Source organism: Ictalurus punctatus, chromosome 2 (assembly GCF_001660625.3).
Source record: "Ictalurus punctatus breed USDA103 chromosome 2, Coco_2.0, whole genome shotgun sequence".
Classification (NCBI taxonomy): Eukaryota; Metazoa; Chordata; class Actinopteri; order Siluriformes; family Ictaluridae; genus Ictalurus; species Ictalurus punctatus.
In genome coordinates this window covers 35894375-35914788 of record NC_030417.2, presented here as the reverse complement: position 1 = coordinate 35914788, position 20414 = coordinate 35894375, and the positions used below count along the sequence as shown (strand labels likewise).

At 41.6% G+C, this 20414-nt stretch overlaps 1 protein-coding gene across 4 annotated transcripts in view; it reads left to right on the top strand.

The window, feature by feature from the left end:
• kcnc3a (potassium voltage-gated channel, Shaw-related subfamily, member 3a) overlaps positions 1–20414 on the top strand; it is a 111045-nt gene that overhangs the window by 18934 nt on the left and 71697 nt on the right. For all 4 annotated transcript variants that reach the window (XM_017458606.3, XM_017458547.3, XM_017458555.3 and 1 more), the window contains exon 2: positions 722–1414. In XM_017458606.3, the coding sequence (XP_017314095.1) occupies positions 722–1414 (693 nt within the window). The remainder of the gene's footprint in view (positions 1–721; positions 1415–20414) is intronic.

Sequence of the window (20414 nt, the reverse complement as noted above, 5' to 3'; positions counted from 1 at the left end):
TTTGTATCTCTTTACAACACTGTATCTGTTCATTTTGAATAATGTATTTGTATTTGGTTACATTCATAAATCCTACAACACAGTGCTTCCCTATCAGAAAAGTTCCAGGAAGCTAAAAAAAAAAAACCCTTATTTTAAGCAATGAACTCTTAAGGAACCATTCTTTTCCTAAGAGTGCAGGACCAGGAATGGGAAACACCACTTTACATAACTGCTCACCACAACTGATCAGTTGAGGGTTAAGTGGCGTTAAATGAACTGTTTGCTGCCAACAGAGGCAGCTTTGGCAATGCTGGGATTTTGAACTCAAATCTTTAACCAATGAGAGCAGGAGTTAGTTCTCTGATTCCAAGCTTTCCCTGACTCAGCTCACTTGATTTATCACATGTGATGAAGTGCTTGGATCCTGGGTGCTAGAGCAGGGAAAACCTGAATACCCGTAATGTGCTTTGCTGTTTATAGGGAATAAGGTGGAATAAGGAGGGAATAAGGGCACTATTTTGGAGCAGGGCACCGTGTCGGACACTCACAGCCCATCATGATTTGGGTCAGGTTATTACAGAAGGGAAAAGATGAAACTGTTGAATGTAAATGAGTTGGTTCAGGGTCAAAAATGAGCAATGGTGTGTCTCTCCAAAAAAGAAAAAAAAAGAAAAAAGAAAAAAAAAGTGTGTTAACGCATCTCTCTCTCTCTCTCTCTCTCTCTCTCTCTCTCTCTCAGGCTCCTCCCCCTCCCCGTCTTTCTCTCCCCGCCCCCTCCACCTCCTCCTCTATGCTCAGCTCGGTGTGCGTCTCCTCTTTCAGAGGGCGCAAGGGTGGCAGCAAGTCGTGCGCCAAAGCATGCGCGAGCGCCGACATGACTTGCCCGTCGGACAGCGAGCGCATCGTGATCAACTGCGGCGGCGTGCGGCACGAGACCTACCGCAGCACGCTCCGCACGCTACCCGGCACGCGCCTCTCCTGGCTCACTGAGCCCGATGCATGCAGTAACTTCGACTACGACCCCAAGTCGGACGAGTTCTTCTTCGACCGGCACCCGAGCACGTTCGCCTTCATCCTCAACTATTACCGCACCGGCAAGCTGCACTGTCCCGGCGATGTGTGCGGCCCGCTCTTCGAGGAGGAGCTCGCCTTCTGGGGCATCGACGAGACGGACGTGGAGGCGTGCTGCTGGATGAACTACCGGCAGCACCGCGACGCCGAGGAGGCGCTCGACAGTTTCGAGACGCCCGAGCCGGACGCGCCGGAGGATGAAGCTGCGGCGCTTGCCGGTGGCGGCGGAGGGGGCGGAGCCGACGGAGACCTCAAGCGACTCTGCCTGCACGAGGACGGCGGCAAGAAGAGCTGGTGGAGCGTGTGGCAGCCGCGCGTCTGGGCGCTCTTCGAGGACCCGTACTCATCCAAATACGCGCGGGTGAGTGACGGATCACCGCAAACATGCGGTGCACAGTTCACTCTTACAGCCTGTATTTACCACCCACAGTGGTGCACCCTTACACTCTCACACTCTTTAACACACTGAATGAATTCTGCACTGGTGCATGAACTACTGCAGTGCTGAAATGAACAAATCTCACAGTCTACAACGCACTAAAATGCTAAATTAGGTCCTACAAGGTCATACATTAGAACATCTGGATTCGACTTTCAGTGCTCTATTAAACCCGTGATGTTAATAACATTGCTTAAATCTTGATAGAGGTTTTCTTCTAACATATGCATGCGTATGTACAGTATACTCATACTCTTATCTATCCTCTGCAGTGCTGCATTACCTCTCAGTGTTGAATTAACAGACCTACAGCCGTAAAATTCACTCTTAAACTACAAACCGACATCGAATGGATCACCCATGTGACGTTAATAGCGAATTTCTCTTATGGCACATACAGTCATGTACTCTGATTTAACCTCTACAGTGCCGAATTATCTCTTACTGTGTTGAATTAACGCTTAGATTCACAAATAAAGACCTACAATGCATCTGTTTGGCGTCATCCAGTCTTCCAGTTTCTCAGAAAAAGGGTGTTAAGGTGTACCGTTCCTCGTCGGATCTGTACGCCGTATGTATCTTTTACCTGACTCGAAACCTGCATATAGCATGCCTTTAAAACTTTGTTCTACAAGGTAATACGGTCCAAATACGCTACACTGTACTGATGTTTCCAGGTGAGAAATACATATTAAAGTTACAAAAGATCAGCGACAAGGAAAGGCACTTTTTCTCTCGGAGTGTGTAAAGTGTTTGGTGCAGTGTAACTTAAACTCTACATTACAAAGCCAGGTAGAAATCCGACCAACGGAAACACAACCCGGGATGATTATGTTCTAATAACCGCAGAGCCACAGTGACGATCCTGAACGGACCTGACAGAACAGGAAGGGTAAATAAAAAAAAAAATCAGATTTCGTTCTGCAAGTAGGTTTTAGTGGGATAGGAAAGGAGCTCGGTAGGAATGTGACTTCATTTCAGTAAAGCCTCGCTGTTAGATTTCAGAATCCTAACGTGCTTGAGCTAAAAATGCAAACTGTAATTAATTCTCAACATGTATAGATGTTTTGAATGCATTATATTAGCGCGTCGTAAGCCGGTTAACTCGCAGGCTGCGTCTCACCAGCACTTTCCCACGCTTGATTAAATATTTTTCTGCAGTGAGCTTTTTCTTTTTGTCACTTTTGCCACTCGGACCATTCAATCTCGTGTTGTCTTACTCTCCATCTCTCCCTTTCTTTCACCCCAGCCATCCATTTCTTGGTCAGATTTAGAATATAGTGTGGTTGTGTAGAGCAATAAATCCTATACATTTAGGATGATGCCTCTCTTTCTCTCTCTCTCTCTCACACACACACAGACACACACACAGACACACGCTCATTTATGTTTACAGGGGTCCAACAGCTTAAGGAGATCTGTCATACACTCACTTTTTGCCGATTTCATCGATTTCAAATTCATGTACATTTCATTCAAAACTTTTTTTGCTAATGCAAAAATGTTTACATATTGCATAATAGTGAATTGCATGATTGCCCCCCCCCCCCCCCAAAAAAAAAAAAAAAAAAAAAACGTCAATCAAACTCCCAAAAAACGGCCCAGAAGCACCCGCAATTTACCCTTACACACACACACATTTAAAAAAATCCACATTTTATGAATATGCAAATTAGGAACGCCCCCTAAACCTGCACAGTCCTTCCTTTCACCTTGTAAACTGGTGTTTCATGGCCTGGATTTGCATATTGAATCTGATTGGCTGTTATTTTAGATGACACAATAATACACTCCTGTCTCCTGTTCAATGCGAGCTAGGCTGTATGATTGTCATCCCGATTTTGCTCACGCGCCGTAAAACAGTTCCTTGGCCATGACTTGAGATCGGAGCTCGACAATAAAGTTCTTCCAGTTTCCGAAATATCGGAATAAAATCTCAGTGTGCGAGCTCTGCTACGCCACTCGCCTAAAAGCCACCGATAGGAGGACGACGTAGGATTACGCAAAACTCACAGGACAGCTATAATATTATATAATAGTCACAAATGCGAAATATAAAACGAAACATGCTTAAGGACTGAAAGAAATTTTGTCATTACCTAAAGCTCAGTTTGTGTTTACGCGAAGCCCGTTTTCGACACGGTCATTTTCCGGATCGTGCTGACTGATAATGTAAGCTTTGTTATAGAATTCGGGCCAAGGATTCACTGGGATGTCGTACACTGTGACAAGTAATGATCTTGAACACGGTTTCTTCGATCCTGAGCTCGGGTTACTGCCTGTATGGAGTTTCACATGTTCTCCCCAGGTCCATGTGGTTTTTCCTCTGGGTTCACTGGTTTCCTCCCACCTCCCAAAAACCGTTCCCATCCAGGTTGTACTCTCGCTTCACGGCCAGTGTTCTCTCGATCCACTGCTGTCCTGACTAGAATAAAGTGGTTACTACAGATGAATTAATGACTGCAGTAAACTAAAAAGAACAGTATGTAGTTACTCCTCACTTGAGTATCAAGCCAAGTTTTAAAGGATTTAACGGGACATGTTTTATGAAATTTTGTCAAATGAGAAACAGAGATAGCGAGTGTTGTAAGTTTTCGCCTTACGTAAAGACCATAGAGATATGAGGAAGAGTGTGGTGAGGTCTTCATCACGGTGTTCATCGTCATCACCGCATCACCACTCTTTAGAAAAAAACGCTCAGTTCTGGAACCTTTAAGGGTTCTTGGTTTGACGCTCTATAGAAATAGAACAGAGGCTCTGTTTAGAACCCTAGAAATGTTTGCCTAGTCTAAGAAGAAGACTTCACATATGAAGAACCCCTTTTCTTGAAGCATTATCGATATGGAGTGAGGTTAAAGAGTGCTAGAATGTGGTGAAATCCCTTTGGAATTTTTCAACGAGAGAAAACTTTGCTGAGAATATGTTCAAGTATGGATATGTGCCATGTATTTTCCCAGGAGAGCAAGAAAGAGAAGATCTGTCTGGGTGTACACTTGGGAAACGGACTGCTTAAGAAGCAGTGGTATCTTGAAAGTGCTAGAGTTAACCTCTGTATGATGTTTAACCCCGTTAATAAACAGAACCTACTGTAAGTGCTCATCAGTCTGACTGCTTGTTCATCCTGTAGACTTTCATTTGGTTCTTGGTGATTGTTGATAACCAAGACCCAGATGAAAACTTTATAAAGCTTTAAAATATCGTCTTCTGGATCCTTCTGTATCACCGTGTACACAATGCGGATCTGAGTAAGCACAGGTATGCCGCATGGCCTTGGCGTCTTTTTGGCTCGGAGAGGGACGAAACGTTCCAGTAGAGCATGAAGGGAAAGGGTTCTCTGGGTTTTGGCTTTCGGTGGCCTGCAGCAGCAGCAGTTTGAGCTCGAGTGTCTCTGTCATGCTTACTCAGCACGAGCCGTGACTCCTGCAGCCACCATCAGCTTATTTAGACGCTCCGCTCTGCTCTAGAGCGTTTATGAACCATGTTAGGAACGCGTCACCCGCCCTGATTGCCGATGCTGGAGCAGACCCTTATTTGAGATGTTTATAGCACTTTCAGAATGATGTGATCGTGAATCCTCTACAGCTGTCCTCGGTCATTTAATTTCAAAGACGCAGGAGTCCGTAATCCTTTAAGATCTTTATTGACACCGATCTCATGTTCGTGCGGTTGGATTTTGTTTGATTTCATACCGATGCGTCATTAGAAAAGGTATGAATACTAAGCTCCGCCCCCAGCCTTAACCTCGATTAGTTTTTATACAGATTCCTGAATACTTCTGTGAAATCTTTAGTGTTGATTTATGGCCTTTTTTGAACTAAACGTTAACTGAACATGGGTGTGAAACCACGCAGTGTAGTTTGTAAACAGTAATCCTCGGTTTCTAAGCAACATAACGGACAAACACGTGGACGGAACAGTGGCATAAGCGTAACAGTTTAAAAACCTGGCATTAATACATTAATACAGTATTGAGTTCTTGAGATGTGATCACAGGTGTGTGGAGGTATATTTTTGAGTATATTTTGCAGTGGCTTTGAACGCAGTTCAGCCAATCAGAAAGGGATTCCCAAAGCTATCCATTTTATGAGTTCCTATATCACATATTTTGCTTTAATTAGGATGCCAGATGCACATTTTGGTATTCAGTCCTCAAGCAATATCTGTAAAAGTCTTGAGGAATTTGTAGTCAGGAGCTGTTGCAGCAGTTCTCATTGTCCTGACGAAGGTGATGTTGACGTGTGCGGTGCTTTATTAGTGCGCTGAAGTACGATTACAGAGTGTCACACACTGCACTACTAATCATCACTTACAACCTTAGTGCCCTCTTTCTATCTCTCTCTCTCTCCCTCTCCCTCTGTTCCTGACTCTTTTCCTGTTTGTTTCCTCTCTATCAATCTATCTGTTTGTCTGTTTGTCTATACACCTCACTACTAATCATCACTTGCAACCTCTGTGCCCTCTTTCTCTCTCTTTCTACCTTTCTCTTTCCCCCTCTCTCTCTCTTCCCCATACTCTCTCTCTCTGTTCCTGACTCTTTTCTTATTTGCTTCTGTCTCTGTGTCTATCTATCTGTCTGTCTGTCTATACTCTGCACTACTAATCATCACTTGCAACCTCTATGCCCTCTTTCTCTCTCTTTCTACCTTTCTCTTTCCCTCTCTCTCTCCCCCCCTTACACACATACACTCTCTCTCCCTTTCTCTCTCCTCCTGTGCTATAGCGTAACACTGCGGCGGCTCATACTAGCTGACTGCGCGCTGATTTCTGCTGCAGCACAGAAGCACAGTATAGAGAGGGGGGTTGAAAAGAGACTATGGACTGTGTATGTGTGTGTGTGAGAGAGAGAGAACGAGAGTGAGTGTGTTAATGCACACACACTGACTTTTAATGGAAGATATTAAGTGTTTCTTGTCATATTTATTTTATACTTGGTGCCTGTGTGTGTGTGTGTGTGTGTGTGTGCGTGCACGCGTTCTCTGACAGATTTAAGTGTAATGCTGTAGTAACCACCACACACGTTCTTAATTTCGCATTACTCTCCCCACGGTTGAACACACACACACACACACACACACACACACACACACACACACACACACACACACACACACACACACTGCGGCTGTGCTAGCTCTCACTCCCCCCACCCACGACCTCACGGACACACGCGGAACGGAACGGACGCAGTGCATTTCATTAAGAGCTGCTCGCTCATGAGCCATAAGTCAAGCGGACGCTTCTCTGGTGGGAGAGCGTGGGGTGACGGGGGGTGGGGGTGGGTTTTGTCAGATTGCATTACTAAAATCAGCACAGAAGCACTTCTCCGTCCGTACGCTGTTCTGGTTCATCTCTGTTATTCCTGCGTTCAGCTCTTCTGTGTGTTTTGCTGTGAAAGCAGGGTGTTTAATTATCCTGATGCTGCAGCACTCCGTGTCTGACCCACATGCTAAATTGCCAATCGCTTTATTAGAGCATAGATCATATAGCACGCTGTACGAACCGGGAACCTGCTGATTGGTTACTGACCTGGACAGAAAAACAGGCTGGTTTTCATGATATGTTAAAAAAAATAATAATAAATCACGCACCACATTCGATTGAATATTAATTTATTATCACTGCATAAAATTGCAGAATATACTGTACAACATTAGTGATACAGCAGTGGTGTTGATTTCTCGAATCTGATAGGTCAGAAGGTGGCAGAGGTCCCGGCTACAGATCGCAGTTTTATATCAATGCGCTCATTCCATAGTAACAGTTCATTCATAGGGGCGTGCATTATATTATAATGGACTTAATAATTTGTTATTTAACAAATATATTCATCCATCCATCTTCTATACTGCTTATCCTTCAGGGTCGTGGGGAACCTGGAGCCTATCCCAGGGAGCATAAGATGGGGTACACCCTGGATGGGGTGCCAATCCATCACAGGGCACAATCACACACATTCATACACTTTGGACATGCCAATAAGCCTACCACGCATGTCTTTGGACTGGGGGAGGAAACCGGAGTACCTGGAGGAAACCCTGCAGCATGGGGAGAACATGCAGACTCCGCACACACAGGGCAGCGATGGAACCCCGGGTTAGCGAACCCAGGGTTAGCGAACCCCTAACCCTGGAGGTGTGAGGCGACCGTGCTAACCACTAAGCCACTGTGCATGCCCTTAACACACACACTCACACACACACACATATATATATATATAGTGCTGGAGTTGTATATTCAGCATTTATGGAAGGAGACTCCAGTGTCAGTGCTTTAAAACAGCTGTAACGCTTTAGTTGTCGATTTTCCAAAACAGGAAAGTCTTCAGGACGTTTACTGTAACATGACACAATTTTTTGGTCTTATTAACTTCGAGAGAGAGAAAGAGAGAGAGAGAGAGAGAGAGAGAGTGAGGGAACGACTGTTTATTGCTGTTATAACATAAGTGAGAACAATTTCTGGAACGCTTCACAACATTAAATGTAATAAAGTAAATCCAATAAAAATTGGTGGCAAAATGCCTAATAGAGGAATAAAACTTAAGGACATGCTGGAACATAATCAACTTCAGTGTGGTAACAGTAACTCTGCTCCATCACACCCCTCTGTCACTTATTATTTTACTATAACAGCATGCTCCCAAGTGTTTTACTCATTACATAACAAAGAAATATGATTTTGTAATAGTGCTCAATTTGCATACTCCATTCCCATGCAAAGACCGGTATTGTCTTAATGTCCTAACAATATATGGTGTAGCTGTAATCTTTGAGATGTTCCGGTAAATCCTGTTGATTTTTTTTTTTTTTTTTTTTTTTGGAGTTATTGCTAAGTTCAGGAAAAAAACCCAGGTGAAAAAAACTGATTTCCCAAAGCAAACAAGGCTTCACTTACAAAGCAAAATAAAGCAGACTTTCATCTCTCTCTTTGCATTTCTCATCATGTTCCTCATGATCAACCGCAGGTTTTAAAAGAAGTGATCAGCAGCAAATGAGCCACCATTAAAACAATGCAGCGTAATGTTTTATTACCCACTTTTCTCGTCCCATTCTGCTGTGCGAGCGCTTTTGCCAGCGATTAGATTGTTCGCAGCGCAATTGAAGTACCAAAGCATGTATTTATTTTCCCTCAGTGCAGAAATCGGGTAAGACGAATGGGAAGTTGCTGATCATGCTGTCAGGGTCGTTGAGCGATCAACCGCCAGCCGTTCACGCACAAAAGCCCTCCCCCTTTTCGCCATGCCTGAACAAACATTCGATGGACTACAGAATCGCACTCGCAGCGTTTCTTAGCAACAGCCCGGAGTCAAAATAAACCCTCTATACATTATTCTTAGAAAGCCGCTTTGTTCCCACTGCCAAATTTCTCTTGTGGGGTAAAAAGCCATTAATTAACGTCAGTTCTCTGCAGTTCACCTTGAGCTGGCTTTGCGAGCTAAATCGTGGTTTCACTGAGTCTGGAAGTCCTCTCAGATTTTATGCAACATATAAAATTGTAAATTGGTGTAAATTGTTTTTCTTGTATGTTCAGAAGCATGAAAAAAAGAGTGGTTGCTTAAGATGCAAGAAGCAGAGTTTCATTGCTGTTGCTATTCTCTCGTAATCAGTCAATACATGGACTTCTAGGATTAATGTGAGTAAAACACTGCAGCTTAATGTTTTACTAGCCATCTCTCTGCCAATGTGTGTGTGTGTGTGTGTGCGTTTGTGTGTAGTATACTCCTGCACTACACTCCCAGCCTGAGCGAGCCGTCAGTGATGCTGTCCAGTGCTGAAATCAGTGACGTTTTAAAAGAAGCGATTGATCAGTCATTAAAAGAATACAGTGTCATGTTTTATCAGTATTCTTACTTGTCCTCCTTTCTGATCGTTGTTTCTTTTTGATTATTGCGTATTTGAAGTAGTATTGTATTTTATATTTTTCCCTCCAGCACAAAAATCTATATTATGACAGTAAAAGACTTGTCAAGTAAATTTCTTCAATTGTTATTTTAATTGTGGACACTTCATTGTTGGAGGGTAAAATGATCAAACGTGTAAATAGAGAAGCAAACAAAATGGTTACATCCAGAGGCATGGGACACTGGGGAAACTGGGGTTGCTAGGTATGCTGGGGCACCAGGGACCCTGGGGACAGTGGGGATGCTGGGGTCATTGGGGATACTGGGGTCATTGAGGACACTTGAGGTCATACAGTTTTATATAATATCTATATACATATTGGTCATATTGGAGGGTAAAACTATCAAATATGCAAATAATGAAGCAAACAAAAATGCTAAAAATAACTCCTAGGAAAAACTTTAGGATGGTTGGGAATGCTGCAGAGACTCAGGATACTGGGGAAGCTGGGGGCATTGTGGATGGTATGGATGCTGGGGATATTGCTGACATTGGGAACACAGAGCATTGTGGGGAATTGGAGACACTAGCGATGCTGTTGTGAATGGTATGGAAAACAGGAGTACTGGGGATGCTAGGGATGCTGGGGACACTGCAGATGATGGGACTACTGGGGATGCTGGGAACAATGGGGATGTTAAGGGCATTGGTGATGTTGGGGCATTAGGCACACTGGGGATGCTGAGGTCAGTGGGGATTCTGGGGACATTGGACATACTTGGGAAGACTGGAGATTCTGGGGCATTGGGGGCATTGGGGATTCTGGGCATCATGAGGACACTGGGCTTGTGTCCATACCATATTTGTCTGATTTGCAATCTTCATATAATACAGTTACAATCAAAATTATTCAAGCCCCATTGCAAATCAGGTTTATTGTCAATTTTACAGGCTTTCAGCTGTTTCCAATGAACAAATCAAACAAAAGCAATTGAAATCATTCAACACAATGAATGCCTCAAGTGGTTTCTCCAAATTTAACTGAAAATGCAACTTATAATGATTTCTCCAGTCTCAAAATTATTCAACCCCCTGAGTAGAATCCCTCACAACAGCACAAATATGTAAAACAGGTGTTGTCTCAAGCACACCTGATACACTAATCCAGGGCTTCATTAGTTGCACCAGGTATGCTTGAGCTGGAACACATGAAATACCTGAACTGGCTAGGGGTAGGAAACGTGTGAAATACCTGGATGGGGCAGAAAAGGAAGCTATCAACGGCTGCAAGCAGATTTCTGAGAAGGCAGGTTGTGAAAAAAACTCGAGTGACTGCAAAAGACCTGCAGCAGGACTCGGTGGCAACAGGCAATGAGGTTTCAGTGAGCACAGTAACTAAAACGCAGACGATTTCCATGCCAGAACTCCAAGATGTACACCAATATTGACCCCAAAGCACAAGAAAAGTCGGATCAAAATCATATAAATTAGCCACAGAAGTTTTGGGATTCTGTTCTGTGGGGTGATGAAACAAACCTGGAACTTTTCAGCAGGATGGATCAGCGGTATGTCTGGAGAAGCAAAAATGAACAAAGAACACTCTGTCCACAGTCAAGCATGGTGGTGGCTCGGTGGTGCTCTGGGGCTGCTTTGCATCCTCTGGCACTGGAAACCTGTAGCGTGTGGAAGGCGAGATGGATTCATTGAAGTATCAGGAAATTCTAGGAGAAGACGTCATGCCGTCTGTGTGGAAGCGGAAGCTTGGATGTCATTGGACTTTTCAACAGGACAAAACAGGCGGTTGTGGCTCAGGTGGTTGAGCGGGGTGTCCACTAATTGTAGGGTTGGTGTTTCAATCCCTGGCCCACAGGTCTCCACATGCCAAAGTGTCCTCGGGCAAGACAGTGAACCCCAAGTTGCTCCCGATGACAAGTTAGCGCCTTGCATGGCAGCTCTGCTACCATTGGTGTGTTGCAGAAGAAGTCCTGGAAGATTCTACAGGGCCATCACAGTCACCTGACTTGAACCCCATAGAAAATCTCTGGTGGGATTGGAAGAAGGCGGTTGCAGCAGGCAAACCTAAAAATATTACTGAACTGGAGGCCATTGCTCATGAGGGCTAAGATTCCTCAGGAATGCTGCCAGAAGCTGGTGTTTGGATATGCTTCTTGTTTGCAGCAGGTCATAACAGCAAAAATGTGCTCTACTAAGTACTAAAGATGCTCGCCATGAAGGGGTTGAGTAATTTTGAAACTGGAAAGGTTGAATTTTCAGTTGATTTTGGGGAAACCACTTGAAGCATTCATTGTGTTGAACTATTTCAATTGCTTTTGTTTGATTTGTTCATTGCAAACAACTATACCAATAAAAACCCATCTTTCAGTGTTCAGCTAGAACACCTGAATGATGCTGAAAGAAGCAGAGCTTTCTAAATTGACGGATATAGAGGCACCTCCTGTTGGTGATCCATATTATTCCTTCAGAATAATAGATCAGATTTTCTTTCCCTCAGCAGATATTTTATTTAAGAGGCTAAATATTACAAAACGGTTCCCGACTTCACCTTTAATATTTCCTCTTGACATTTTCACACCAAGTGGCAATCTTAGATTACAGAAAATGAAAATATTTTGCTCATAAACGAGTCTTTCTTGTCTGACCGTGACTTTTTGCTGACCCTGCATTATAAACGGCTCGGTTCCCTCTGCACTGCTCTCCTCCAGGTGTTTGGAATCGTTAAGTGACACTGAGTGGTGAACACTGGCGCTGAAAATAAGTGCTGTGCGTCACAGCTTGGGGCTTTTTTCACTTAAAAACAGTGCTGTGACTCGAACCCTAGGAGTGAGAAGCATCGCCCTTCACTTTCTCAACGACGTTTGGTTTATTTATTACCAACCCAGAGGACGTGTTAAACACAGCGGGTTTACATCGTGTCGTTAATTTATTTTATACATGGGAAAGGACAGGATATATAACTTCAAGATAATGGGGGGAAAAAAGAGAGGCTGGTGAGAGAACTGTTTATAGCTGCTATAATGTAAGTGAGAAACGGAACTAACATTTTGTGGATGTTTTAACATTCTAATTCTAAGTCTAGAATATAAGCAATTCTAAAACAACATTATAGGTTCTAATTTTTTTTCTAGGATATTAGCAGTTCCAAAATAACATTTATAGATTCTAACATTCTAATTCTAGAATATGAGCAATTCTAAAACATTATAGGTTCTACCATTCTAATTCTAGAATATGAGCAATACTAGAGAAACATTCTAGGTTCTAACATTCTCACTCTATAATATATGCAATTCTAAAACATTATAGATTCTAACATTCTAATTCTAAAATATTAGCAATACTAGAGAAACATTCTCGGTTCTAACATTCTAATTCTAGAATATGAGTAATTCTAAAGCAATATTATAGGTTCTAACATTCTAATTCTAGACTATTAACGAATCTAAAACAACATTATCGGTTCTCACATTCTAATTCTAGAATATTAGCAGTTCCAAAATAACCTTATAGGTTCTACCATTCTAATTATAAAATATGAGCAATACTAGAGAAACATTCTCGGTTCTAACATTCTAATTCTAAAATATTAGCAATTCTAAAACAACATTATTGGTTCTAACATTCTAATTCTAAAATATTAGCAATACTAGAGAAACATTCTCAGTTCTAACATTCTAATTCTAGAATATGAGTAATTCTAAAGCAATATTATAGGTTCAAACATTCTAATTCTAGACTGTTAGCGAATCTAAAACATTATCGGTTCTCACATTCTAATTCTAGAATATTAGCAGTTCCAAAATAACCTTATAGGTTCTACCATTCTAATTCTAAAATATTAGCAATACTGGAGAAACATTCTCGGTTCTAACATTCTAATTCTAAAATATTAGCAATACTGGAGAAACATTCTCGGTTTTAACATTCTAATTCTAGACTATTAGCAATTCTAAAACAACATTATCGGTTCTAACATTCTAATTCTAAAATATTAGCAATACTAGAGAAACATTCTCGGTTCTAACATTCTAATTCTAGAATATGAGTAATTCTAAAACAATATTATAGGTTGTAACATTCTAATTCTAGACTATTAGCGAATCTAAAACAACATTATCGGTTCTCACATTCTAATTCTAGAATATTAGCAGTTCCAAAATAACCTTATAGGTTCTACCATTCTAATTCTAAAATATGAGCAATACTGGAGAAACATTCTCGGTTCTAACATTCTAATTCTAGAATATGAGTAATTCAAAAACAAAATTCTAGGTTCTAACATTCTAATTCTAGAATATGAGTAATTCTAAAACAACATTATAGGTTCAAACATTCTAATTCTAGACTGTTAGCGAATCTAAAACAACATTATCGGTTCTCACATTCTAATTCTAGAATATTAGCAGTTCCAAAATAACCTTATAGGTTCTACCATTCTAATTCTAAAATATTAGCAATACTGGAGAAACATTCTCGGTTTTAACATTCTAATTCTAGACTATTAGCAATTCTAAAACAACATTATCGGTTCTAACATTCTAATTCTAAAATATTAGCAATACTAGAGAAACATTCTCAGTTCTAACATTCTAATTCTACAATATGAGTAATTCAAAAACAAAATTCTAGGTTCTAACATTCTAATTCTAGAATATGAGTAATTCTAAAACAACATTATAGGTTCTAACATTCTAATTCTAGACTATTAGCAGTTCCAAAATAACATTATAGGTTCTAACATTCTAATTTTAGAATATGAATAATTCAAAAACAACATTCTAGGTTCTACCATTGTAATTCTAGAATATGAGCAATACTAGAAAACATTCTAGGCTCTAACATTCTCATTCTAAAATATTAGCGATTCCCAAATAACATTATAGATTCTAACATTCTAATTCTAGAATATGAGCGATACTAAAGAAATATTATAGGTTCTAACGTTCTAATTTTAGAATATGAGTATCTCAAAAACAACATTCTAGGTTGTAACATTCTAATTCTAGAATATGAGCAATACTGACGAAACATTCCAGGTTGTAACATTCTAATTTTAGAATATGAGCAATTCTAAAATAACCTTCTAGGTTCCACTATTCTAAATCTCAAATATTAGCAGTTCTAGAATAACATTTTAGCCTCTAATCTCCTGATTCTAGAATAATTTTAGGCTTGAACATTCTAATTCTACAACTAACTCCCTTTCTGGAATGTTTGTGTCTGTGTCTCTTCGGGCTTAATTACGACGCTGTCCGCATTTTCAGTACACAAGCATCTGTGGGTTTGCAATAGACGTATTGATGCGAGAGCAGGCACTCCTCCACTGCATCTCCTCTCTCTCCCCTAACTTCATCTACTAGCGTCTAAATATAGTGGGGACGATTAGCAGGGGGATATGGGGCGAGAACACCGAATTCTCCTACTGCTCTGCGACATATGCAGGTCTCTGTACACTCCCCCCTCCTCCTCCTCTTTTTTAGGGAGCATGGCTTGTTAAGATGGTGGATGCAGCAGATTTTTATGCGCACTGTTCCTCGTGTCACCTCTCTGAGAACTGGGCATGCGTGAAGGTGCGAGGCGTCTGTGCACTGCGCAGAACATTATTGGACTTCATTCATCATTGTAGGTGTTAATGTAGGTGTAGCTCTGCGCCGTGTTGAATTAACACCTACAGTGATGAATGAAGCCCTACAGTGTTCCACAGAGGACACGATAAGAATTTATTCATGCCCTTTTATGCTTTATTGCGGTGGCCCATCAGGGCTCTGTCAGGCCTCTCTTTTAGTTTTTTTCCCCAGACCGTCACCGGAACCCCTCGAATTCCCATGACGAGTTATTGACCCGGCAGTCAAAAAATTTCATTCTGCCACTGGCAGGCTGGCCGATCCCACCGTTGATAGGCTATTACTGTAAAATTGGCTGTGCTACATTTCTTTTGAGGGAGAGCTTGTGCTGCCAACAGCCTGTAAGCTGAACCTGGACAATTAAATGCAGGCCAAAACCACACAACATCTATCCTCCTAGCTTCTTCTCCTTCTCTCTCTCTCTCTCTCTCTCTCTGTCTCAGATCCTCACTCCTCCAGTTAGCTAAAACTAGAAAAGAGCAGTCTAATTTCCCAGTGGTCTCTGCGGGCCATAACGTCAATCCGAGCCCGAATCCCAGATGGGTCCCTGCTCCCTATACACGTGCACTACATAGGGTGTACAATAATGACTTCAACACTCTATTTAGTGGACTGTAGATCCAATTAGGAGACATTTATAGCTGGTCACTCCTTGTAGAGTCGTTTAGATGTAGAATTTTATTCCACGTGTCAAAGTTGCCTGCAGATTTTACAGTAAATAAGTGGAAAGTTCAAAAGCTGGCGAGAGAACGAACTGTCATAGCGGGAAAGATAGGAACTTGTTTTGTGGATGCTCCACAACATTAAACGTAACTGTAAACTAGTTATGATATAGTTTATATCAAATTGGTGTGGTTCACCAGTGATGAACCAGTTCTGGACATGCTGTTAAAGAAAACTATTGACATTGATAATATTCATTAATATTAACTATTAGAGTATTTTTACTACATTTTGTGGTAGCATGTGGTAGCCTTCACCCGCCCCGGTTAGTAGCTCTCATATGATAGGATGGGTGTGAATCGATAACCAAATTAGGGAGAAAATTAGGGGAAGGGGGTTTGGCAGGGGGTGGGGTGGGGGGGTTTAGTTGCACTTTTCACTGTAATTGCCGGGCAAAAGAGAAATGATGAGAAGAAATGTAAAGCTGATGAAGGAGTCAGAATATTATCTGTAGCGATGGTGAACGGATTATTATCGAGCGCAGACCACGGTTGCTTTCTAATGGATTGCGAGTTACAATGTTTAGGAAGACGGGCATCGGACGGAACGTTTTGGAAGAACTCACGCTGCCGGATTTGGTGCTAAAAAAAAGCATGTAATCCAGGAGAGTAGAACAGGAAGGAGATGAGAAACCCAATCACAGAGAATGAAAGTGGTGTGTATGGGACCTAGCCGATAAGAAGGAGTTTCTGCTGTGGAACAGAAGCGCACATCGTGATACTGGGATATCAGATTTTTATTCACGTTTAGACACGGTGGCTTAGCGGTTAGTCCGGGGTTGGGGGTTCAAATCCCTCCTCTGCTCTCTGTGTGTGGAGTTTGAGTGTTCTCCCTGTGTTTCGGGGGTCTCCTCCGGGTACTCCAGTTTCCTCCCCCAGTCCAAAGATATTCGTTGTATGTTGACTGGCATTCCCAAATTGTCTGTAGTGTGCGAGTTTGTCAGATCCGTCCAGTTTGTCACAGACGTCAGATCACTCTTTTGCTTACTACACACGGTAACTTTAGACAGAAAATCGAAATAGCCAGACGTGAATGCTATTTTTATTATTTTAATAATTTTTATGTCCCCTTAGTGTATTAATGCACGTAACTAGCTTGTGAATGCGTTATTGAATAATGTTAGTTATCATGTTTGGAGGGCAAGTAGCTCCTGAAATTGGGAATAAATGATTTGTTCATCGCTGCATCGGTTTCTGTGCCTGTCGTTTCATCGGCGTAAATTTTCCCCAATGGTCTCCCATAAGATTTTCCTTTAAACCAACACAGGAGAGAGAGAGAGAGAGAGAGAGAGAGAGAGAGAGAGAGAGAGAGAGAGAGAGAGAGAGAGAGAGAGAGAGAGAGAGAGAGAGAGAGAGAGAGAGAGAGAGAGAGATAGATAGATAGATAGATAGATAGATAGATAGAGATCTCGATCGATCTGAAGCAGTGGAGGAGTAAAAAAGGAAAAAAAGATTGGGATTATAATTCCTAATAAGAGAATAGAGACGATAGAACGATGATAGAATAGAATAATAAAAAAGTGAGAGGGAAGATGCTTTCCAAAGGAACGGAAATTGAGAGGGATGATGCTTTTACTTTTCACGAACAGAAAAGAAAGAGAGACAGTGTTTTCAAAGATGAGAAAAAGAAAGACGACAGAAAGTTTCAAGGAGAATAAAAGAAAGCGAGACGATTCTTTCACTTTCCAAGAAGAGAAAAAAAGAGAGGGACGCTACGTTCAAAGAACAGAAACACGGAGAGGGATGATTCTTTCAAGGATGAGAAGAAAGCGACAGATGATACTTTTGAAGAGGAGAAAGGAGAGAGGGATGATTCTTTCCAAGAAGAGAAAAAAGTGAGAGATGCTAGTTTTGAAGAACAGAATCGAGAGAGGGATGATACTTTCTAAGAAGAGAAAATGAAAAGGGATGGTACTTTCTAAGAAGAGAAAAGAGAAAGGAGTGATAGTTTCTGGAATGAGAAAAAGGAGATGGGGACGATTCTTTCCAAGAAGAGAAAAAAGCAACAGATGATACATCCGAAGAACAGAATGGAGAGAGGGATGATACTTTCTAAGAAGAGAAAACAGAGGAAATTTCAAGGAGGAGAAAAGAACGAGGGATGATGCTTTCAGGTTCTAAGAAAAGAAAAGAGAGAGGGGTAATACGTTTGAAGAAAAGAGAACAGGACGATACTTCTGTTTTCCAAGAAGAAAAAGGAGATGAATGACTGAGTGAGAGGGCCGTGAAGGTGTAAAGATTTTGTTCACTCTATGGTAGTAAATAAACCCTGACAAAGTGAGAAAAAAGTAAGTGTGTGTGTGTGTGTGTGTGTGTGTGTGTGTGTGTGTGGCCAAGTGTTTCTATCCTCCTTGTTTCTCCAGTGTTTTTTCCTTTATCCGCAGTGTGCATCTATACTTTGTGTGTGTGTGTGTGTGTGTGTGTGTGTGTGTGTGTGTGTGTAACTCAGCACTATAACTCTTAGTAGGCATTTTTTTTCCCCGAGTGCTGCTCTCACTTGGATTAAGGACAAAGAGAAAAGCACTCTGTCACCCACAGCTAAAAAAGGAGGGGAACACTGCCAGCACTCTCAGAGGAGGGGTGGGGAGGGAGGGAGGGGGGGGGGGGGTTGGAATGGTACGGAGAGAAAGACAAAATGAAGGAGAGGGAAGGAGAGCAAGAAAGAGAGATGGAGAGCAAGAGTAGGAGAGCTTGAAAGGATGAGATCAGAAAGAACCGACGGTGAGGATGAGGGAAATGGAGTGAGAGATGAAGAATGTGAAAGGACGAATGTACACCGTGCACTGCAGTCCCCAGGATCGAATAATAAGCAGAACAAATGCAATGCTGTGCGTTTCTGCGTGTGTGTGTGTGTGTGTGTGTGAGCGTGTGCTTACCAAATAGAAGAGTGACAAATCTACAGAGACCACATTAAAGTGACACAGAGATCAGTATCATATCTGTAATACGTTTCATGATGATTATTTCTCATTTTAAAGAGGCGGTAAGTCATTTTTTAATGAACAGCGTGTAAACATGTGCAGAACATATGGTCATTCTACACAGAAACTTTACACTATACGATTTTGCTGCTGCGGATAAAAATTTTAAAAGAATTCTTGAAATCGGTGGTCTTAAGCTCGGATTATACTTGCTTACAACTGTCCCTAAACATATGCAAAATGGCTGCCACATGTAGCCGTGTGTGGTCTTTTAGAGCATTGCTTGTGCGTGTTCTCAGAACTCTAAGGCGAAACATCCATATTGGTGGCCTGATACCAACAAAGGCGCCATAGTGTCATGTGACACTGCGCAACTGACTAAACAAACTAGGGTTGTGTCTCAAATTGCATACTTATGCACTATTCTGGACAATTATTAAGTGCTAACACTAGATGGCACCTCAGAGCCAAATCATGTCAAATGTTTAGCTATTTCATACTAAAACACACTGACGAGCTCTGTTTAGCTATTACGGCCAGCATTCGAACTTTTAGAAACCTCTTAATAGGTCTGTTTCGTATACTTCGGGATCTTCTAGATTAGTAAATATTTTTGAAAGTAAGATCAGAGTTACCAGTCTGTGATGCAGATAATGACAACAATCACAAAGACAGTTTTGAAGAGGAACCGAGCTGGTCAGTGTGTTTTAGTATGAAATAGCTATAATAACTTTTGACATGTTTGGGCTCTGATGTGCCATCTAGTGTTAGCACTTAATAACTGTCCAGAATAGTACATTAGTATGCAATTTTTTGACACAACCCTAGTTTGTTTCGTCAGTTGCGCAGTTGCCCATCTCGTGGTCACTTTTAGTCGTCCAGATGTACGTAAAGTAGGCAGGTGAGCACGGTAGTATGCAGAGAAATGCTGTAGGGCAAAGATGCGTTCAAAAATAATGTTTGTGCATTTTAAAAAATGCTATAAAGACGGTAAACGGTAATAAACGAAACAAAGTCGATATTTGGTGTGACGACCCCCCTTTGCTTTAAAAAAAATAAATAAATAAAATTGTCGTCTCAGGTACCGTGTGTGCAGGTTTATAAGGAAATGAGCTGTAAGTTTTATTGAGTGTCTCTTACCACTTAATACGCTGCTTTCTTTACAGACATTTAATTTTGTGCTAGAAAACTAATGTTTGGGAATCAAAAGTGTTGCTGTACTGACTCGATAATGTGGAAGTGCCAGGGAAAAGAGACTGAAAACAGGCGTGAGTAATAAAGACACATGAAGGACGCAACCAATGAGCGGTCATGGGTGGAGACAGGACATGAACCGAACCGAAACAAATCACACGTGGCAAAGTAAACAAACACACATGACAACAAGTTGGAATAGTGCTGCTCGTCATGGGGTGGGGGTCGGGGGTGCAGCTGGGATTTTGGGGGGTAATCCTGACGAGAAGTCATAAAATCAAAATCTAAAACGTAAAAAGTTTGTACATGATTCCTTTAGACGTAACCTCATCGGGATTTGTTTGTGTTTATGAGATCCTGCTTTCTACTCCCATTGATGACGTAAACAGAACATAGTCGTTAGCTTTAATCGCAGGTCTACCGTAAGGGGATCTTCAGCGTATAATCTAATTCATAAAGAATACGCGTTATCACACGATCTGTTAGTAGTAAACGACTTTAGAATAAAAGTGAAATTATTTAAATAACATGAATGTAATGTAAAAAGCAATATGGCATGTACAGGAAATATAGCGAATAATAAAGAGAGGGGGAAAAAACACGCG